The sequence below is a fragment of the Chiloscyllium plagiosum genome, unplaced genomic scaffold, assembly GCF_037043375.1.
Source record: "Chiloscyllium plagiosum isolate Xiang-an unplaced genomic scaffold, Cpla_swu_hap1 HiC_scaffold_43, whole genome shotgun sequence".
Lineage (NCBI taxonomy): Eukaryota > Metazoa > Chordata > Chondrichthyes > Orectolobiformes > Hemiscylliidae > Chiloscyllium > Chiloscyllium plagiosum.
Genome location: NW_028270181.1, coordinates 7596076 through 7613894, shown reverse-complemented (window position 1 = coordinate 7613894; position 17819 = coordinate 7596076). Strand labels below are relative to the sequence as shown.

Here is a 17819-nt window from a genome sequence, read left to right as displayed (position 1 = left end):
AACCCATTTCCTTCTGAAAAATGCACCTAACACTATGGGCAATTTAGCATGGCCAATTCACCTGACCTACACATCTTTGGACTGTGGGAGGAAAGCAGAGCACTCGGGGGAAACCCACGCAGACACGGGGAGAATGTGCAAACTCCACACAGACAGTTTAGAGGCTAGAATCGAACCTGGGACCCTGGTGCTATGAGGCAACAGTGCTAACCACTGAGCCACCCAGGTGACAGATCATCAGAAACGCGGAGCTATGCTTGCAAGTAGGGTAAAGGTGCTCAGCAAAGTAGTCATCCAGTCTGAGCTTAACCTCTGACGTCACCAACTGAGTCGAATTGACATTGTCACTGAGCAGCATTTATAAAACATAATGACCATTAACGAAAATAACAAAGGTTGGCAAGATGGTTGAGAAACTAGTTCTCCTGTCAGCAGTCTGAGAGTCACTGCAAAATCCTGTATTTGCAGAGCTAACAGTTATGGAAGAGGAAATTAATTCTATCGCAATACCATTTGTAACATTCACATGGAACTACGGAGTTTACTTCAGGCAGTAGCACAGAACCGCATCAGAAGATTTGAAAATGCTGAGCAAGTGCCATGTGGCATGGTAAAAGATGCTCCTCTTTGCAGATGGCCTAACTTCAGGTTCAATCAGGTTTTGGTGGACATTAAAGGTCCCATTTCACAAAGAAAACGTTGCCTCAGTGATCTGACTAACCCATACCAACATACACCCTCCCCTCATCAAAATAAGTCTTAGCAGAGCATCCATCTCACTGTTACCTGAGAGAATGCTGTGCAAAAAATCATCATTGTACATAGAGGTTTACAGCATGGAAAGACCCTTCAGTCCAAATTGTCCATACTGACCAGATATTTTAAATTAATCTAGTCATATTTGCCAGCATTTGACCCGTATCCCTCTAAACCCTTCATAATCATGTACCCATCCAGAGACTTTTTAAATGCTGCCATTGCACCAGCCTCCACCATTTCCTCTGGCAGCTCGTTCCTTACTCACTCCACCCACTGCGTGAAAAGATTGCCCCTTAGGTCCCTTTTAAATCTTTCCCCTCTCACCTTAAACCTATGCCCTCTAGTTTTAGACTCCCCTACCCCAGGGAAAACACCTTGACTATTCACCCTATCCACCCCCCTCATGATTTTATAAACCTCTATATGGTCACCCCTCAGCCTCCAATGCTTCAGGGAAAACAGCGCCAGCCTTTCCCTATAGCTCAAGCCCTCCAACCCTGGCAACATGCTTGTAAATCTTTTCTGAAACCTTTCAGATTAATTATCTCAAGGCGAACTGAAAGATTCAGAAAAGGCATGAGGTGATGTATTGATGGACATCTTTTAGAAAAGTTACAAGATATTCTACTTATATAGAAAGTCACTCATGATAATGGAAAGTCAATGCATGAAGATATATAATTGTTTAATTCAAATAAAGCAATGATTTATAATACATTTATACATTGCAGGTTATCTTTCTACCAAATAGCAAATGAATTGAGTGAGGGAAAGAATAATTTTATTTCTAAGACTGAGTTGAAGACATCAGATTGGTAAGGGGCTAAAGTGGTCACTTATACCCTCTCAAACAGTGAGGAGCAATGATGATAACTGCAAGAACTGAGTAATATTGCGGGTACAGAGCTTATATGTTGTGTTAGGGAGAAGGTGAAAGAAAATGTTAGGTTTTGCCAGTAATGCTTAGACAGCCAAGTCCCCATGACTGTGCCAATGATAATCATCCCAAGAATGGGTTACTGCAGACACCTCTTCAGAAAAAAAAACAAAACCTTCCTATCGGGCAAAGACATTTTCTTTTCAAACACTCAACTGAGCACATAATTGGTTAAAAAAAAAACTAAATGTGAGTAAACAAACATAACATTCCTGTTAAATAGTTTCTACTACATTCCAATTTCAGGAAGCATTGAGCCTTCATTTGGTTTTGCCACATGGGGACCTAAGAGAGATAAGCTCTTTTGTCTAAGAAAGCCATTTACTCCTGCGCAGGGAGACAGTGCAATTTCTGATTCCAGCATCAAATAAAACTGGTTCACAGAATGCCTCCATTCTTCCAAAACTCTTTGAAAGAACATCACCATTCTGAACAGACAAAAGTCTATAAAAGCAGAAAAAAAAATATAGTGTTGATTTACCACTACTCATTCCTTTTAAGGCTATTCATTTGCTGTCCACATAAAATTATAATGTTGCCTCAATTTCACATCATAAGCATATCCCATGACAATGGAACAATGTAAAGTTCCATCCAGTCAGATCCTAACACACGCAAACTGTTGAAGTGTAAATGCGAGACATTTCCACAATATGCAGCTTACATGTCACATCTCTATAATCACTCTAAAAGCATCAACTGTACAAATTAGATTGTATTTTAGAAAATCTTTACAATTTAAAAAGTGTGCATGAAATTGTGCAATTTTCCCAAATGTCAGTGAGTTCCCCCAAGTTCTACCGTGATGTTAACAGCTCGTGTTAATTTCAATTCGCTCATTAATCAAGTTTAAAAGCGACTTGGCATTATGCTTAATCCACTTGAGTTGTTTATGCATTTTCCCATTCCCAAAGTTTTTCCATACCAAATGGAAAAATAAAACTTTGTTGAGCGAGCCATCATTCTGTCATAAGTTTCATAAATCTCTGAAGTCCCAAAACAATTATACTTTATGATTATGAATATGCAGATTACAGGAGGAGATAAGATATCTCTTATTAAAAGCTCAGCTCCTTCTCAATCACAAAATCCAACTTGCACGATATACTGATACAACAACCACTGGAGTAATGATTCTCAAAATAATTAGCCAAATTATTTGTAAATTTAGAAATTGACAGGAAATATGCCACTTAAAGATCTCAAAATGTCATCACAATGTATGTAAATTGCATATCCCACCAGGAGTAAACCGAAAGCTGAAAGAACTCTCACAGCTGTTCTCTCAGCCTCATTTTGTGGGAATAACATGAAAGAAGACATTTTGCTGGGTATATTTGAAAACCTACAAGACTGTATGCTCTAAGTCAGCCTTTGAACTGTTTGTAATTTATAAATAATTCCAAACACAAACCACGTCAATGCAGATAAAGACAGACAAGAAACGTGTTCTCACTTGTGATCAGACAACCACCTGACTTGGCTACAATATGGAGGGCTGATCAGACAGCTGCTATTCCATTTACAATGTCTTGACAGGACCAAGGACATACCTGCACAGCTTCAGGGACTACTGAGCATTTCAAAAAGGGGGACCCAAAAAAACGCATATATTTCTGGGAATATATGCCTCATTCTAATGTGAATTCTCAGCCAACGCACATACAGGAACTGTAAAAAGATTACACTCTGAAAAGTACTTCCAATTTTAATCTAGATACAAACACCCAACTCGAAATTATATTTTAAAAATGCAGCTATTCTGAATTTCCTCCTGGTTGGCATTGTGATCTCATCAACAGATGCACATTTTTTTTTAATATAAGGAAAAGAAAACCAACAAAAACGTAGACAGCTGCAAACTAGTTCAGTCCCGAGTGGCAGAGATTTGTTTCGAGTTCAGTCAATATATTGCGAAAGCCAGCGAAATCCTTCTCCATAGCCCTGCCGCTTCAGCACACTGCACATGAACACCTCCAATGGCCGGGTGTTTAAGTCTTTCAGTGGCACAATCCCCTGGAAGAGAACAAGGAAATGTAATATCCCCCAGAGCGTACAAGTGTTTCAATTCCATTTACACACACTTTTCATAAATGAGGTGATCACCAACGCTCCCGTGCCCCGACTGCTTTCAGCCACAAATCCGTCGGCCACAGTCTCTAAGAAGTGGTTGGTTTGATTTTAATGTGTACAGTTTTGTATACAGTAAAATTGCGACAAGTCAAATAATGGAACCCAGCTGTCAAATTCAAATGGAACACTAAGGTTTCACGAAAAGGAATTTAGTGAAGGCCAGACACTGAAAGTTTGATGCGATTACCACCAGATCACCATGAGATTTCCCACATTCTTTGTCAAATAGTGCAATGGGATCTTTTAGATCCCACTGAAGGAGCTGACAGGACCTCAGTTTAACAGCTTTATCTGAAATTTAAACGGAACAACTGCAGAATTCTGAGGTGCACAGGAATTGAGGTGTCCTAATTCATTTGTTTCAAAACGTTAGCACACAGATACCGCACAGGTGATTAAGGCAGCAAATGGAACGCTACCGTTTGTTACAAGAAGAATTGATCATAAATGTAAGGAGGCAATGCTTTATTTATACAGGGCACTGGTGAGACCACATCTTGAATACTGTGTCGTTTTGGTCTCCTTATTTAAGGATGTAAAAACATTGGAGGTGGATCAGAAGGTGGTTTACTAGATTGAAACCTGGAATGAGTGGGTTGTCTTACGAGGAAAGGTTGTAAGTTTAGAAGAGTGAGGAGTGATGTGACTGAAGTGTATGAAACCCTGAACGGTTTTGATAAAGTGGAAAGATGCACTTTTCTCTTGTGGGAGGGCCCAGAACCAGGGGCTATTGTTTTAAAATTAGGGGTCGTCCTTTTAGAACAGAGAGGAGGAGAAATTTTATTCTTCAGAGGAACTGCCTCAGAGGGTGGAGGAGATTGGATCATTGAATATTTTTAAGGCAGAGGTGGACCCTTGCGGCGCAAGAAAAGCAAACATTATCAGCGATAGAAGGGAGTGTGGAATTTGAAACATAAACACACCAGCCAAAATCTTAGTGAATAACAAAGCAGTCTGGAAGGGCCAAATGCCCTACTGTGCTCTGAATTCCTGTTTGTAAAGCACCATCTCCCTCCACAGTGCACAGCTTGATTAGATTTTGCTGAGAGGTTTAATTCCCAAGTATTGAGAGTGGATCTTGAACCCCGGCTTTCTGACTCGGAGGTAAGTGAGTGCTACCCCATGGAACATATCTAAAAATATACCCTGCAAACAAAATGCACTCACTTAGCATTATGATACAGCCTCCTGCTTTGCAAGGCTTTAGAAGCCAATCATGATTCTCGAAAGGTCAAACAGACAGAAAACTAGAACAGCCTTTGATCTGCCTACAGTCTTATCGACAGAAGGGCCAAACTTTAAACTTGTTAAAACAGCTTGAGCTGATTGCATCTTCCGATTTAAAAAGCATTCTTTAGCTACCAATAAACTGTTCCCTTTTCTCAGTGGTGATTTTGACCTAGTTTTGTTTTTACTACATATCGGTCTCCATTTATTTTCCTGACTGATCTGCAGAGTCAACAGTAATAAGATCCTCAGTGTACTTTCTGCTGGCAATGACGCACTCAGTACAGTAAATTTAGCCTCCTCAGTTGGGTCACCGATGTATACAGAAGTTTACAATTACCAGGTTCAATTGCCGGTCTGTACTGAGTTGGATGGTCTCCATCATAACTGCTTTCAGTGCCCATGGGCCATGGAAGCAAACAAGAAAATACGAGTGTTTTCTCGATCACAGTCCAGTTCCCCAGGAAAGTGAAGATGTGTGGGTGTGAAGCAAAGGCAGGGTCAGGATTGGCTGTGATCAACGACTCCCCCTCTAGTGCTGGAACATCCTGTGAACACAGAGTCCTGTCTCACTCTCTCACCGAGACTGGTCACTTGATCAGGATATCAAGCACCTGGGACCATCTCCCACAAGAATCAGCACTTTTACTTATTTCCTTTTAAAAGGACCATTATGCTAATGAAGGGCCTAACACTTCCATAATACAGTTCATTAATAAAACAACAAAAAACATTTCTTTCAGAATAGACAGCAACACTATTGTAACACTGAGGGAGTCCCGTGTTTCTGAAAGGTGAGATGTTAAATCTGGGCTGAATAGGTCACAGGAGTCATGCTCATCCATGCCGACCAGATACCCTAACCTAATTTAGTCCCAATTGCCAGCATTTGGCCCATATCCCTCTCAAACCTTCCTATTCATATACCCATCCAGATGCCTTTTCAATGTTGTAGTTGTACCAGCCTCCACCACTTCCTCTGGCAGCTCATTCCATACACACACCGTTGAGCACCCAGACAATCTTGGTTAGTCTCGAGATGCCCTGCATGGATGTGACAGGGGACAGGTGTGTCGATATCTTACCCTCACACTCTCTGCCACTGCACCTTCTTCCCACCCAGGCTCATGCTCTCACTATCGCCTGCAACATCAGCCACCCCCACCCCTCGATCTCGCCTACCCACCACTAATTCTGTGCGGCCCACTCACTCACTCGGGACACCTCCCCACATACCCCAAACAGCAACAGGCAGTAATTCCCCTTGACAGGCAACATGCCTTATGAGATTTGCGTCTCAAAGTTGGGAAAAATTAAAAGATGCAGTGGGATGTTCTGACATCGAGAAAGCCTACTCAGGGCTGCAATTCCGATACATTTCTCAACTCAGTCCATTTCAGTCAGGCCACTATAAGGTTCTGGCCAGGGTTTCTATTATAAGAGCACTCTCTGTAGAAACTGATTTTATCACCACATTATAGTTTGCAAAACAAAACTGATAAGATCATTAATTTGATGATCAACATAGACTGCAAAATTGTACACTTCATGTCAAACTTATTTGACATTCTAGTTAACACCCTCAATCAAGACATTTTCACAAAAAGGCTTTTTTATTCATTCGTGGGATGTGGGCGTCGCTGGCTGGGCCAGCATTTGTCACCCATCTTTAATTGTCCTGGAGGTGGTGGTGGTGAGGTGCCTTCTTGTACGTCTAGGCGCAGTCTATTTGGTGTAGGTGGACCCACAATGCTGTACAAGGGGGAATTCCAGGGTTTTGACACGGAAGGAGCGGCAATATATTTCTACATCAGGATGGTGAGTGGTTTGAAGGGAGTTTGCCATGTATCTGCTGCCCTGGTCCTTTTAAATGCAAGTGGTTGTGAGTTTAGAAAGTGTTGTCCAAGGAACCTTGATGAATTTCTGCAGTGTAGATGATACACAGAGCTGGTACTGAGCATCAGTGGAGGAGGGAATGGACGTTTGTGGAATGTGGTGCCAATGAAGCGGGCTTTGTCCTGGATGGTGTCAAGCTTTTTGAGTGTTGTTGCAGCTGCCCGCATCCAGGCCGGTGGGGAGTATTCCATCACACTCCTGCCTTGTGCCTTGCAGATGGTGGACAGGCTTTGGAGAGTCAGGAGGCGAGTTACTACTCCTAGCCTCTGACTGGTTCTTGTAGCCACTGTGTTTATATGGCTAGTCCAGTTCAGTTTCTGTGAGGAGTCGCATAACATAAATTCTATAGATAGCCCAGATACATGGAAGATGATGTTAAAGAATGTTGGAGGAGTGGCAATCTTCATTCCACCCTCAACCAACACCAACTAGCAGATTAACAGGTGATTCTTCACAAGAACCCACTTGCTTCCAAAAGTAATTTGCCTTGTGCAAAGCCAGGCAATTGGACACTTTACAAATCATGCTCTTCCTGCTCATAGCTTTACCTTCCCTGTCGTTTGTCCATACAGGCCAAAGATTTCCCGAAGCTTTTCCTCACTAATGGCCTCTGATCGATCGATTTTATTGCCCAGGATGAGAACGGGAACATTGGATATTGTTTCATCTGTCATTAATGCCTGGAAGGAAGGAAAGGAAAGGGATGGGGAGGGTGGACAGTGCAAGAGAAAGAGAAACGATGGGATTTTTTACTTCAAAAACACACTGTACATTTGATCAATGGAAACAAAATTATTAAAAAATTATTATCCAAGACTGGAACATAACGACAGCAACAGTTGACTGCAAAATGGACCACCCAACAATACCAGACATTAATAATTATAAAAGACTACCTCATGGGAACACTTCATTTTCAATAAACTACCTCTCATAGATCGACACACTATTTTGTGTTGCCAGTATAAAATGCATTTCGTAGCTCAGAGACGGTAATTACTACTTTATTTCTTCCAATTTCCCTCCTCCTCTGTGATGTTGTCACTGAAGCAAAGAACAATATCTTAGCAGATGTTAAAGCTATGGGATAGCTACAGTTGAGCTGTATCTCTTTGCATTTATAGCAAATATGAATGGCCATTCAGCCCCTCAAGTCTGTTCTGCCACATCCAATAGTTGAGCTGTATCTTGTCTGGGGAGGCGATGATCTAGTGTTATTATAGTTGGACTGTTAACTCAGCCATCCAGATAATGTTCTGGGGACCCAGGATCCAATCCCACCAAGGCTGGTGGAGGAATTTGAATTCAGTAAAAAAAAAATTGGAATTAAGTCTAATGACGACCATAAATCCACTGTCAATTGTCAGAAAAAGCCACCCAAATTCACTGATGTCCTCAGGGAAGGAAACTGCCATCCTTACCTGGTCTGGCCTATATGTGACTTCAGACCCACAGCAACACAGCTCACCAGGGGAGTGCCACAAGGATCGGTGCTGGGTCCACTGCTTTCCGTAATTTAGATAAATGATTTGGACATGAACATACGAGGTTAAGTAACTAAGTTTGCAGATGCCACCAAAATTGGAGGTGCAATGGACAATAAAGAAGGTTACCTCAGAGTACAATGGGATCTTGATCAGATGGACCAATGGGCTGAGGAGTGGCAGATGGAGTTTAATTCAGATGAATGTGTGGTGCTGCATTTTGGAAAAACAAATTAGAACAAGACCTATACACTTAATGGCGAGGTCCTGGGGAGTGTTGTTGAACAAACAGACCTTGGAGCGGAGGTTCATAACTCCTTGAAAGTGGAGTTGCAGGTAGAGAGGATAGTGAAGGTGGCGTTTGGTATGCTTTCCTTTATTAGTCAGAGTATTGAGTATAGGAGTTGGGAGGTCACGTTGCTCCTGTACAGGACATTGGTTAGGCCACTATTCAAATGTTGTGTTCAATTCTCATTTCCTTCCTAATGGAAAGATGTTGTGAAACTTTAAAAGGTTCAGAAAAGATTTACAAGGATGTTGCCAGGGTTGGAGGATCTGAGCTATAGGGAGAGGCTGAACAGGCTGGGGCTGTTTTCCCTGGAGTGTCTTGAGGCTTGACCTTATAGAGGTTTATAAAATCATGAGGGGCATGGATAGAATAAATTGACAAGGTCTTTTCCCTGAGGTGGGGGAGTCCAGAACTAGAGGGCATAGGTTTAGGGTGAAAGGGGACAAATTTAAAAGGGACGTAAGGGGCAACATTTTCACACAGAGGTGGTGCGTGTATGGAATGAGCTGCCAGAGGAAGTGATGGAGAATAGTACAATTTACAACATTTAAAAGTCATCTGGATGGGTATATGAATAGGAAGGGTTCAGAGGGATGTGGGCCAGGTGCTGGCCAATGGGACTAGATTAGGTTGGGATATCTGGTTGGCATGGATGAGTTGGATCGAAGGTTCTGTTTCCGTGCTGTACATCCCTATGACTCTTAACTACCCCCTGGACAATTAGGGACAGGCAATAAATTGTGACCTATCCAGCAATGCCCTCGTCCCCATGAATGAATTTAAAAAACACATCCATTGTCATTTAGTTGTTGGGTAATGATAAGTTGCCCCTATTCCTGTGCATCACTAACTCAAGGAACTGAGGCCACGCCAAGGCACAACCCTATCACTGCATCGAGCTAATTGAGGAGAAACCAAAAGACCCTTATTTTCCTGCGTTCAAACAGTCGCCAAAACATTGACTGGGGGGAGCTCCACATCCATGATGTAGCTAGCATCCAAAGCCAGCTTGTAATCACCTTTCAATTTTCTGTACACGGCCCCACCCCGAGCACGAATCCCTCAACATTGTTCCACTTACATCAAGCTCGACTTTAGATTCAGCAAGCCGTGAGTAGTCTGCACAGTCAACCAGGAAGACAATTCCATTTATGGCAGGGAGGTAGTTCTTCCAGACTCGCCTGGCTGTAAATAAGCAGACATTCATGAAAGCGATATTAAAAAGCTAGCCAGTAAAATTAAAAATTCTAGGAGGAATTCCGGAGAGTGTTCCCCATCTACGAAGGTGGAACTTGCTACCACACAGAGTCATTGCAAAGACATGGACTTTCCACACTGTAGGGACTCTATGATTCTAAGGGAAGTTAGAAGAACCTGAGGGAGGAAAAGAATCCGGGGATAAGGCAAGATAAAACGTGGGCGATGGAGGCAGCTTATGTGCACCATAACCACCAGAATGGGCTGAGTGGCCTGTCACTGAGATTTCTATATTCAGCCAAACGGAGATTAATTGATCACTGTTTCATTCGAAAGGAGGTGTGGAAGCTAGCTCACATTGTACAGGAACACCCCAATAGATTGCTCATATTTGTGGCTTCATTTCATCTTCCAAAACGTGATGCTTGAATTTACATAAATAGGAGGAAATGCCACAAGCAGTTCTTTCAGGTAATGACTCGTTTGCTTTGGAACATGAAGGAGAAGCAAATGCCAGTTATAGCAGCATCTAGCAGACAGCAGCCGAGCCAAATTTTACAGGCAAGCCAATCTTACAACGGAAATTTTAGTTGATAATGGAGCACTGAGACAGTAACTGGCCGAATGCAAAGTGTTATAAAATGCTTCTGAGAGATGTGGTAAGTGCTTTTTTTTTAATTATTGAACATGAATAAATAAAAATCTGAATGAAATATGATTTTTCCTCTTTTCCTCTCAATCCCCCCTTAAAAAAAGTCTGTAGGGATACAGTCCCACATTTTCCAAAAATCCACTTAAGTAAGGCAAACCAAGATGTGACTTTCAGTCAGTACCACACCTTTTAAGATAGTGAAACTTCTCAAAGTGCTCATCATAAACAGCATCAAGCAAAGATTTGACATTAAGCTAATGAAGGAAATGCATGAGACAGTTATGGATATGAGGACTTCCAGAAAACAATGCTGGATTGTGATCAGGAGCAGCAATTTTGGCCCATCATCCTAAATCTAGGCCTAGACATAGGAATTATAGGTTGGTTGACACAGAGATAATTTCCAATTCAGCAAGCTGGCACACTGCATTGTATATGCTAATCCTGATCAAGGGACAGAAAAAGGTAAAACATTCTGATGCACATGCAGCAGCCTTGTGTTTCCACACAGTATCCTACCTTGTGTATGACCTCCAAGGTCAAACGTAGTGAACGTCATTCCGGCAATCGTCAGCTCCTCTGATGCTACAATGAAGACAGTTGCAATCAGAATACACTCTGGCGACCGACATTTAATTGTGATGAGCAATCAAATCCAGAACTGTTGCTAGGCGATGTAGAATTTGAATATTGCTCAAAAGAGAAAACATGGCCAAAGGTTTTCACTTTGCAAGCACCAGAACATACACAACAGTGACAAATTTCAAATGATTACAACAATTTTTACGACTGGTGGAAAGGAGACCTTGGGCTGGCAAATTGAATCTGACCTGCAGAGGCATTGTCATGAAGAAAGGAACTGGGGAGCTATAGAATTCCTAACTCCCAGGTAATTAAAAAAGGACAAGGCTTCAACATATTCTTCTTGTTTGCAGTAAGCAGGCCATAAGACACAGGAGCAGAAGTAGAGGATTCAGCATCAAGGCTGTCTGCCATTCATTGAAGGCATGGCTAACAGGATAATCCTCAACTCCACTTCCCTGTCTACTCCTTATAACCTGTCATTGCTTTACTGATAAAATATTATGGCTGTCTCAGCCTTGAATATCATTAGTGACTCAGTCTCGACAGTCCTCTGTAGTAAAGATTTCCAGATTCACTATTTCTGAGAGACTAAATTCCTCGTGTTGACAACCTTCCTGCATCCTGAACAGGTCCAGTGTGTGAACGTATGCTTCTAGTAAGCACAGATGACTCACAATACAGGCTCCGCTGATACATTAAATTGGTGTCATTGTTAGCCAAGTTGGGATTGCTCAATAAGCACTGTCCAGAATCACATCCAATAGTAGATCCTTTGTGTTTTGTAAGGGCAGGCTGTGTACTCTCTTTGTGTATTGTGAACAATGGAAGAAACATGCTGTTTTAATCAATTAGCCAATTCCTGGGTTAAATGGCTTTTGTATACTGACTAAAAGACGGTCTGCCGACATTACTATTGGGTATGTGATGTATGAGTTTCAATGCTGATACAATGCTACGTATGATACCAGTACATTCCAATGATTGGATAGTATTCCCAAAACTAATGCTGAGCATGATCAAAAGCTTTGACAATGTCTTGCTTTTCAGGATGAAAGCCAGAGCTGTACACTCATACATAGGCAATGTGAGGTCAGACTGTACCCCTCCCCCAACATTCTCTCTCGCACGCGCGCGCACACGCACACACACACAGTGCGCTCTGTATAACTGAGCTGGATCTGGGACTATTTGTTCACTGGCTGCAGAATTACAACAGATCAGCTAGTGTTCATTCACTTAGTGACGATGCAGGGATTTAGAAGGCATAGGATCAAGTCATGATGTGTGTCATAATTCGTATGAACAGGTTGGTTAAAAAGTATCTATTCAGTAATTAAGCATAAACATTCACAGGATTCCTGTTGGGAAAAATAGGTTCAGGGACTTTGAAAGAGAGCAGATGCAAATCTTCAACCTGCCATTTGTAAACCTGCCTCCAAATATAGTTCACAGCTGCTACATTATGTAACTACAAAAGGGCACAAACACACAATGTTCCTACTCAGCTGCACCAACTTTCAAGTTGCTCAAACTAACCAGTTGTACTGCTCTGATTTGGGATTTATCCAGCAAAGGATTGGCAGCATAAAGGGGAGACCTTTTTAAATTGCCCAGCATAAAAATTCACCAGGGCTGGACACCAAATCTGAAGTACAAATTAAGACTTGGCTCTGTGAGCAGGATTTAAGGGGCTAGAGTTGAATACCGCTCCAGTTCCTTCTTGTATTGACTTTATTCAATGATGCAATCAATAGAGTGGGAAAAGGAGAGAAACGTATATTAATCAATTCAAGTTGTGCACCAAAGTGAATACTCAGCATTTGTAAAGAAAGAACCTCGACACAGACCAAAGCAAGCCCCCGTGATTCCACTGTCAGTACTCACTGGGATGTAATGTGGGAACATGCTGCCCCAGTCTGTTATCTTTCAGCATGTGCAGTAAAGTGGTTTTGCCAGCATTATCCAAGCCAAGGAAGACCAGTTTTCCTGATTTCTTGTATAGCCCTGACAAAGAGAAACAAAAAAAAACTAGGTAATATAGTTGCATTTGCTCAATGTGTTTTGCAGTTTAACTAGCTGTTGATCCAACAGCATTATTTAAAAAAAAAGAGCCGAACGTTCTTCAATGTGTCCTGGCTAATATCCATCTCTGAAGCAATGTCACCAAAAACAGATTACCCGCTCTTTATAACCTTGATTCTTCTGGGATCTTGCTGCGTGCAAACTGGTTGCACGTTTGTTGCATTACAGCAGTGAATACAGTGCAAAAGTGCTTCACTGGCTGGAAAACACGGAGGCAAAAACAGGAAGTGTTGGAGAAATTCAGCAGTTCTTGCAGCAACTGTGTTGAGAAAAACAGAGTGAAATCTCAAGCCCAGTGATGTGCGTTCAATTCTGAACTCAAGTGTAAACTCTGTTGATGCCGCAAGAACTGAGTTCCAGCCCTCGGTTTCTATTTCCTATCCCGTAGCAGCTGCAGTTGTATGTTTTTTTTTGAGTGCAAAGACACAACCTAGAAGTACTTTTAAACATGCCCTTATTTGTCACATTACAAACATCTCACTTAACAGAAATGTTTCAATTCTTAGAGTGCTGTTACGTGGCTCGTGGTCAAGCAGAGGAAGACCTGTTGCTTCCTCTGGTGGAAACTCTCACAACATATAATGTGTGATTCAGCTATATCCCTTTACTTCTGTACTGGAGTACACATGACAATAAAGAATATCCTGTTCCAAAAGCACAGCTTTTATTTGGTGAATCTTCTTGCTGGGAACTACAAGTTGACTGTTCTTGCACAAATCCTCAGATCAGTTAACGATGTATATTTCGTAATCAAAAGTGTGACAACAAAAATTTGCCTATGTGATGCCTGACGTCTAACAATTTTCATCTTGAACATGACTAGAAAATAGTTATGTCACATGTACAGCCGCTAGCTTAGAGCTTGATCACTTGCTGTCAGACCGAAGATTGAAAGCAGCTCATGTTAACCTTACACTAAAATCTGATGGCTGCAAGACAGAGATTCAAATGCTTGCAGCTCTCAAGTTACACCTTTAACTGTGAATCATGCCATAGTAGGAGAGAGCTCATAACATACAGAGCTCGACCGCTCCATTCGTTTCCAATATGTACAGAGATGCTTTCACAAGCAACTTAATTTATTAAACGTGAAATCTAACGCAAGCATGTTTTACAGTCCTGTTTCATGTGACACTGGTGTTATGCTGCCTCTAAATGTCACCCCTTTGTGATAGACTCTCACACTCCTGTATCCTGGAGTTAGATCGGGTTTGGATGGTGGAATTGGGTGTTTGCTTTGCCCTTGCCCCAAGTACAGCCTGCAGCCAGGATGAGGGGGAAATAAGGAAAAACCGATCCAGGACAGGCTCTGAGTCACTTACCCAGGAACTGTAGCATGCTGGTGAAGCCGTTGTACAGCCAGTCGAGAAGACCCGACATTGCTGACACACCTACAGTAGGAAAAAGAACAAACTCAAATCACAGCAGATCCCCTGAAAATGAAATGCTCACCTCAGCTTATGGCCACACAGCCCCTTAATTCACTGATTCATTCTAACTTTATCCACTCCCTTTGTCCTTTTATCCTTTGGTATCATTAGCTAGGAAAAATCCAACTAAAACTGAACCTGTTCTCTTCTGCATCAGATACAAAGACCGCTTTATCACTGCCCAAGATACAGCAAATCAAATGCTGCTGACAAAAGATGGCAAGGCATTTCAGATTGTGGGCCTGGGACCCCCCCAAAGTGGAGTCACAAACAAATTCTGGGACCTGTGTCTCACAGGCAGCGATGGCCTGCGCTGAAGCTGACTGGAGATCATAACAATGGTCATCTTACAGCTGTCTCCACTCCCCTTGAAGTTGAGGGAATAGGTTTGGAGCAAACGAGTGTAAGGTTACACCTCACCAGACCTCCGGGCATTAGTCACTGAAGGATTTTCCCTTGATGTCTAGCTCAGAGAAGGAGAGTTGTGAGTTGAGTCTTTGATGTTCTGTATTGAAATGCAGCACAGAAAACAATCAGGAAGCTGATCAGCGCATTCTGCTGGTGCTGGCTCATGGAGGGACCTCTCTCATGAGTGTCCCCCAACCCCTGTATCAGCATTCCTGACAAATTCAAAATATTAAAACTCAACTGTCGCGTGGGAAGTGAATCACTGACTGAGCCACAGGTTTACAGGCCCAGCCCAATCTGTTATCCTTCAGGGTTATACTGCCTTTACTGTTTATCCCAACCTGGATATACTGTTCCTTCCACCCTTAAATCACCAACACCCCCTACCACCTCCCTCACTCACTGTCCAGTTCCTAGCCACAGCTCCTTCTCCACAGCCTCTCCATGACCCTCCTTCACACATCTTCCCAGATCCCATCCCTGTTGCCTCTCAGCTGCCCAATCACCCCATCCCCCAAAACTCCTGCATATCCCCTCAACACCCAAACACCCTCTCACCGACAACCACTCACATCCCCACACCCCACAGCCCCCTCTCAACAACAACCCCTCACCCCAAACACTCCCCCAGACCACTCACTGACAACCCCTCACCCAAAACACCCCCCAGCCTCCTCTCACCGACAACCCCTCACCCCAAACACCCCCCAGCCCCCTCTCACCGACAACCCCTCACCCCAAACACCCCCCAGCCCCCTCTCACCGACAACCCCTCACCCCAAACACCCCCCATCCCCCTCTCACCGACAACCCCTCACTCCAAACACCCCCCAGCCCCCTCTCACCGACAACACCTCACCCCAAACAACCCCCAGCCCCCTCTTACCGACAACCCCTCACCCCAAACACCCCCCAGCCCCCTCTCACCGACAACCCCTCACACCAAACACCCCCTAGCCACCTCTCACCGACAACCCCTCATCCCAAACACCCCCCAGCCCCCTCTCACCGACAACCCCTCACCCCAAACACCCCCAGCCCACTCACCGACAACCCCTCACCCCAAACACCCCCCAGCCCCCTCTCACCGACAACCCCTCATCCCAAACATTCCCCCAGCCCCCTCTCACCGACAACCCCTCACCCCAAACACCCCCCAGCCCCCTCTCACCGACAACCCCTCACCCCAAACACCCCCCAGCCCCCTCTCACCGACAACCCCTCACCCCAAACACCCCCCAGCCCCCTCTCACCGACAACCCCTCACCCCAAACAACCCCCAGCCCCCTCTCACCGACAACCCCTCACCCCAAACACCCCCCAGCCCCCTCTCACAGACAACCCCTCACCCCAAACAACCCCAAGCCCCCTCTCACCGACAACCCCTCACCCCAAACACCCCCCAGCCCCCTCTCACCGACAACCCCTCACCCCAAACACCCCCCAGCCCCCTCTCACCGACAACCCCTCACCCCAAACACCCCCCCAGCCCCCTCTCACCAACAACCCCTCATCCCAAACACCCCCCCAGCCCCCTCTCACCGACAACCCCTCACCCCAAACACCCCCCAGCCACCTCTCACCGACAACCCCTCACCCCAAACACCCCCCAGCCCCCTCTCACAGACAACCCCTCACCCCAAACACCCCCCAGCCCACTCACCGACAACCCCTCACCCCAAACACCCCCCAGCCACCTCTCACCGACAACCCCTCACCCCAAACACCCCCCAGCCCCCTCTCACAGACAACCCCACACCCCAAACACCCCCCCAGCCCCCTCTCACCGACAACCCCTCACCCCAAACACCCCTCCAGCCCCTCCTCACCGACAACCCCTCACCCCAAACACCCCCCAGCCCCCTCTCACCGACAACCCCTCACCCCAAACACCCCTCCAGCCCCTCCTCACCGACAACCCCTCACCCCAAACACCCCCCAGCCCCCTCTCACCGACAACCCCTCACCCCAAACACCCCCAGCCCCCTCTCACAGACAACCCCACACCCCAAACACCCCCCCAGCCCCCTCTCACCGACAACCCCTCACCCAAACACCCCCCAGCCCCCTCTCACCGACAACCCCTCACCCCAAACACCCCCCCAGCCCCCTCTCACCGACAACCCCTCACCCCAAACACCCCTCCAGCCCCTCCTCACCGACAACCCCTCACCCCAAACACCCCCCAGCCCCCTCTCACCGACAACCCCTCACCCCAAACACCCCCAGCCCCCTCTCACCGCCCCCCGTCCCCTCCCCAGACTCCCACATCTCACCCACCGGCAGCGCCTGCCCGCCGCCACAACACCGGAAACTCACTGAGAGAGAGAGAGTCTACTTCCGGGGTCAGGGCCGGTCAGCTGACCCAGAGACTGACAGGGGGCGGGGATAAAGGAGAGAGAGAGAGAGAGGAATGGGGATAAAGGAGGGAGGGAGGGAGAGAGAGAGGAATGGGGATAAATGAGGGAGGGGGAGAGAGAGAGAGGGGAATGGGAATAAAGGAGGGAGGGAGAGAGAGAGGGGAATGGGGATAAAGGAGGGAGGGAGAGAGAGAGGAATGGGGATAAATGAGGGAGGGGGAGAGAGAGAGAGGGGAATGGGGATAAAGGAGGGAGGGAGAGAGAGAGGGGAATGGGAATAAAGGAGGGAGGGAGAGAGAGAGGGGAATGGGGATAAAGGAGGGAGGGAGAGAGAGAGGGGAATGGGATAAAGGAGGGAGGGAGGGAGGGAGAGAGAGAGG

The 17819-nt window shown here is 45.0% G+C and overlaps 1 protein-coding gene across 1 annotated transcript; it reads right to left on the bottom strand.

The window, feature by feature from the left end:
• Positions 1–1427: 1427 nt before the first annotated feature.
• On the bottom strand, positions 1428–17393 carry sar1aa (secretion associated, Ras related GTPase 1Aa). Its single transcript, XM_087982519.1, has 7 exons — positions 17360–17393; positions 14564–14632; positions 13044–13163; positions 11094–11159; positions 9807–9910; positions 7501–7632; positions 1428–3712 (listed from the first exon to the last, which is right to left on the bottom strand). The coding sequence occupies exons 2-7, from the start codon at positions 14619–14621 to the stop codon at positions 3596–3598; spliced, it is 597 nt and encodes a 198-aa protein (XP_087838645.1). The 5' UTR covers positions 14622–14632; positions 17360–17393; the 3' UTR covers positions 1428–3595.
• Positions 17394–17819: the final 426 nt, after the last annotated feature.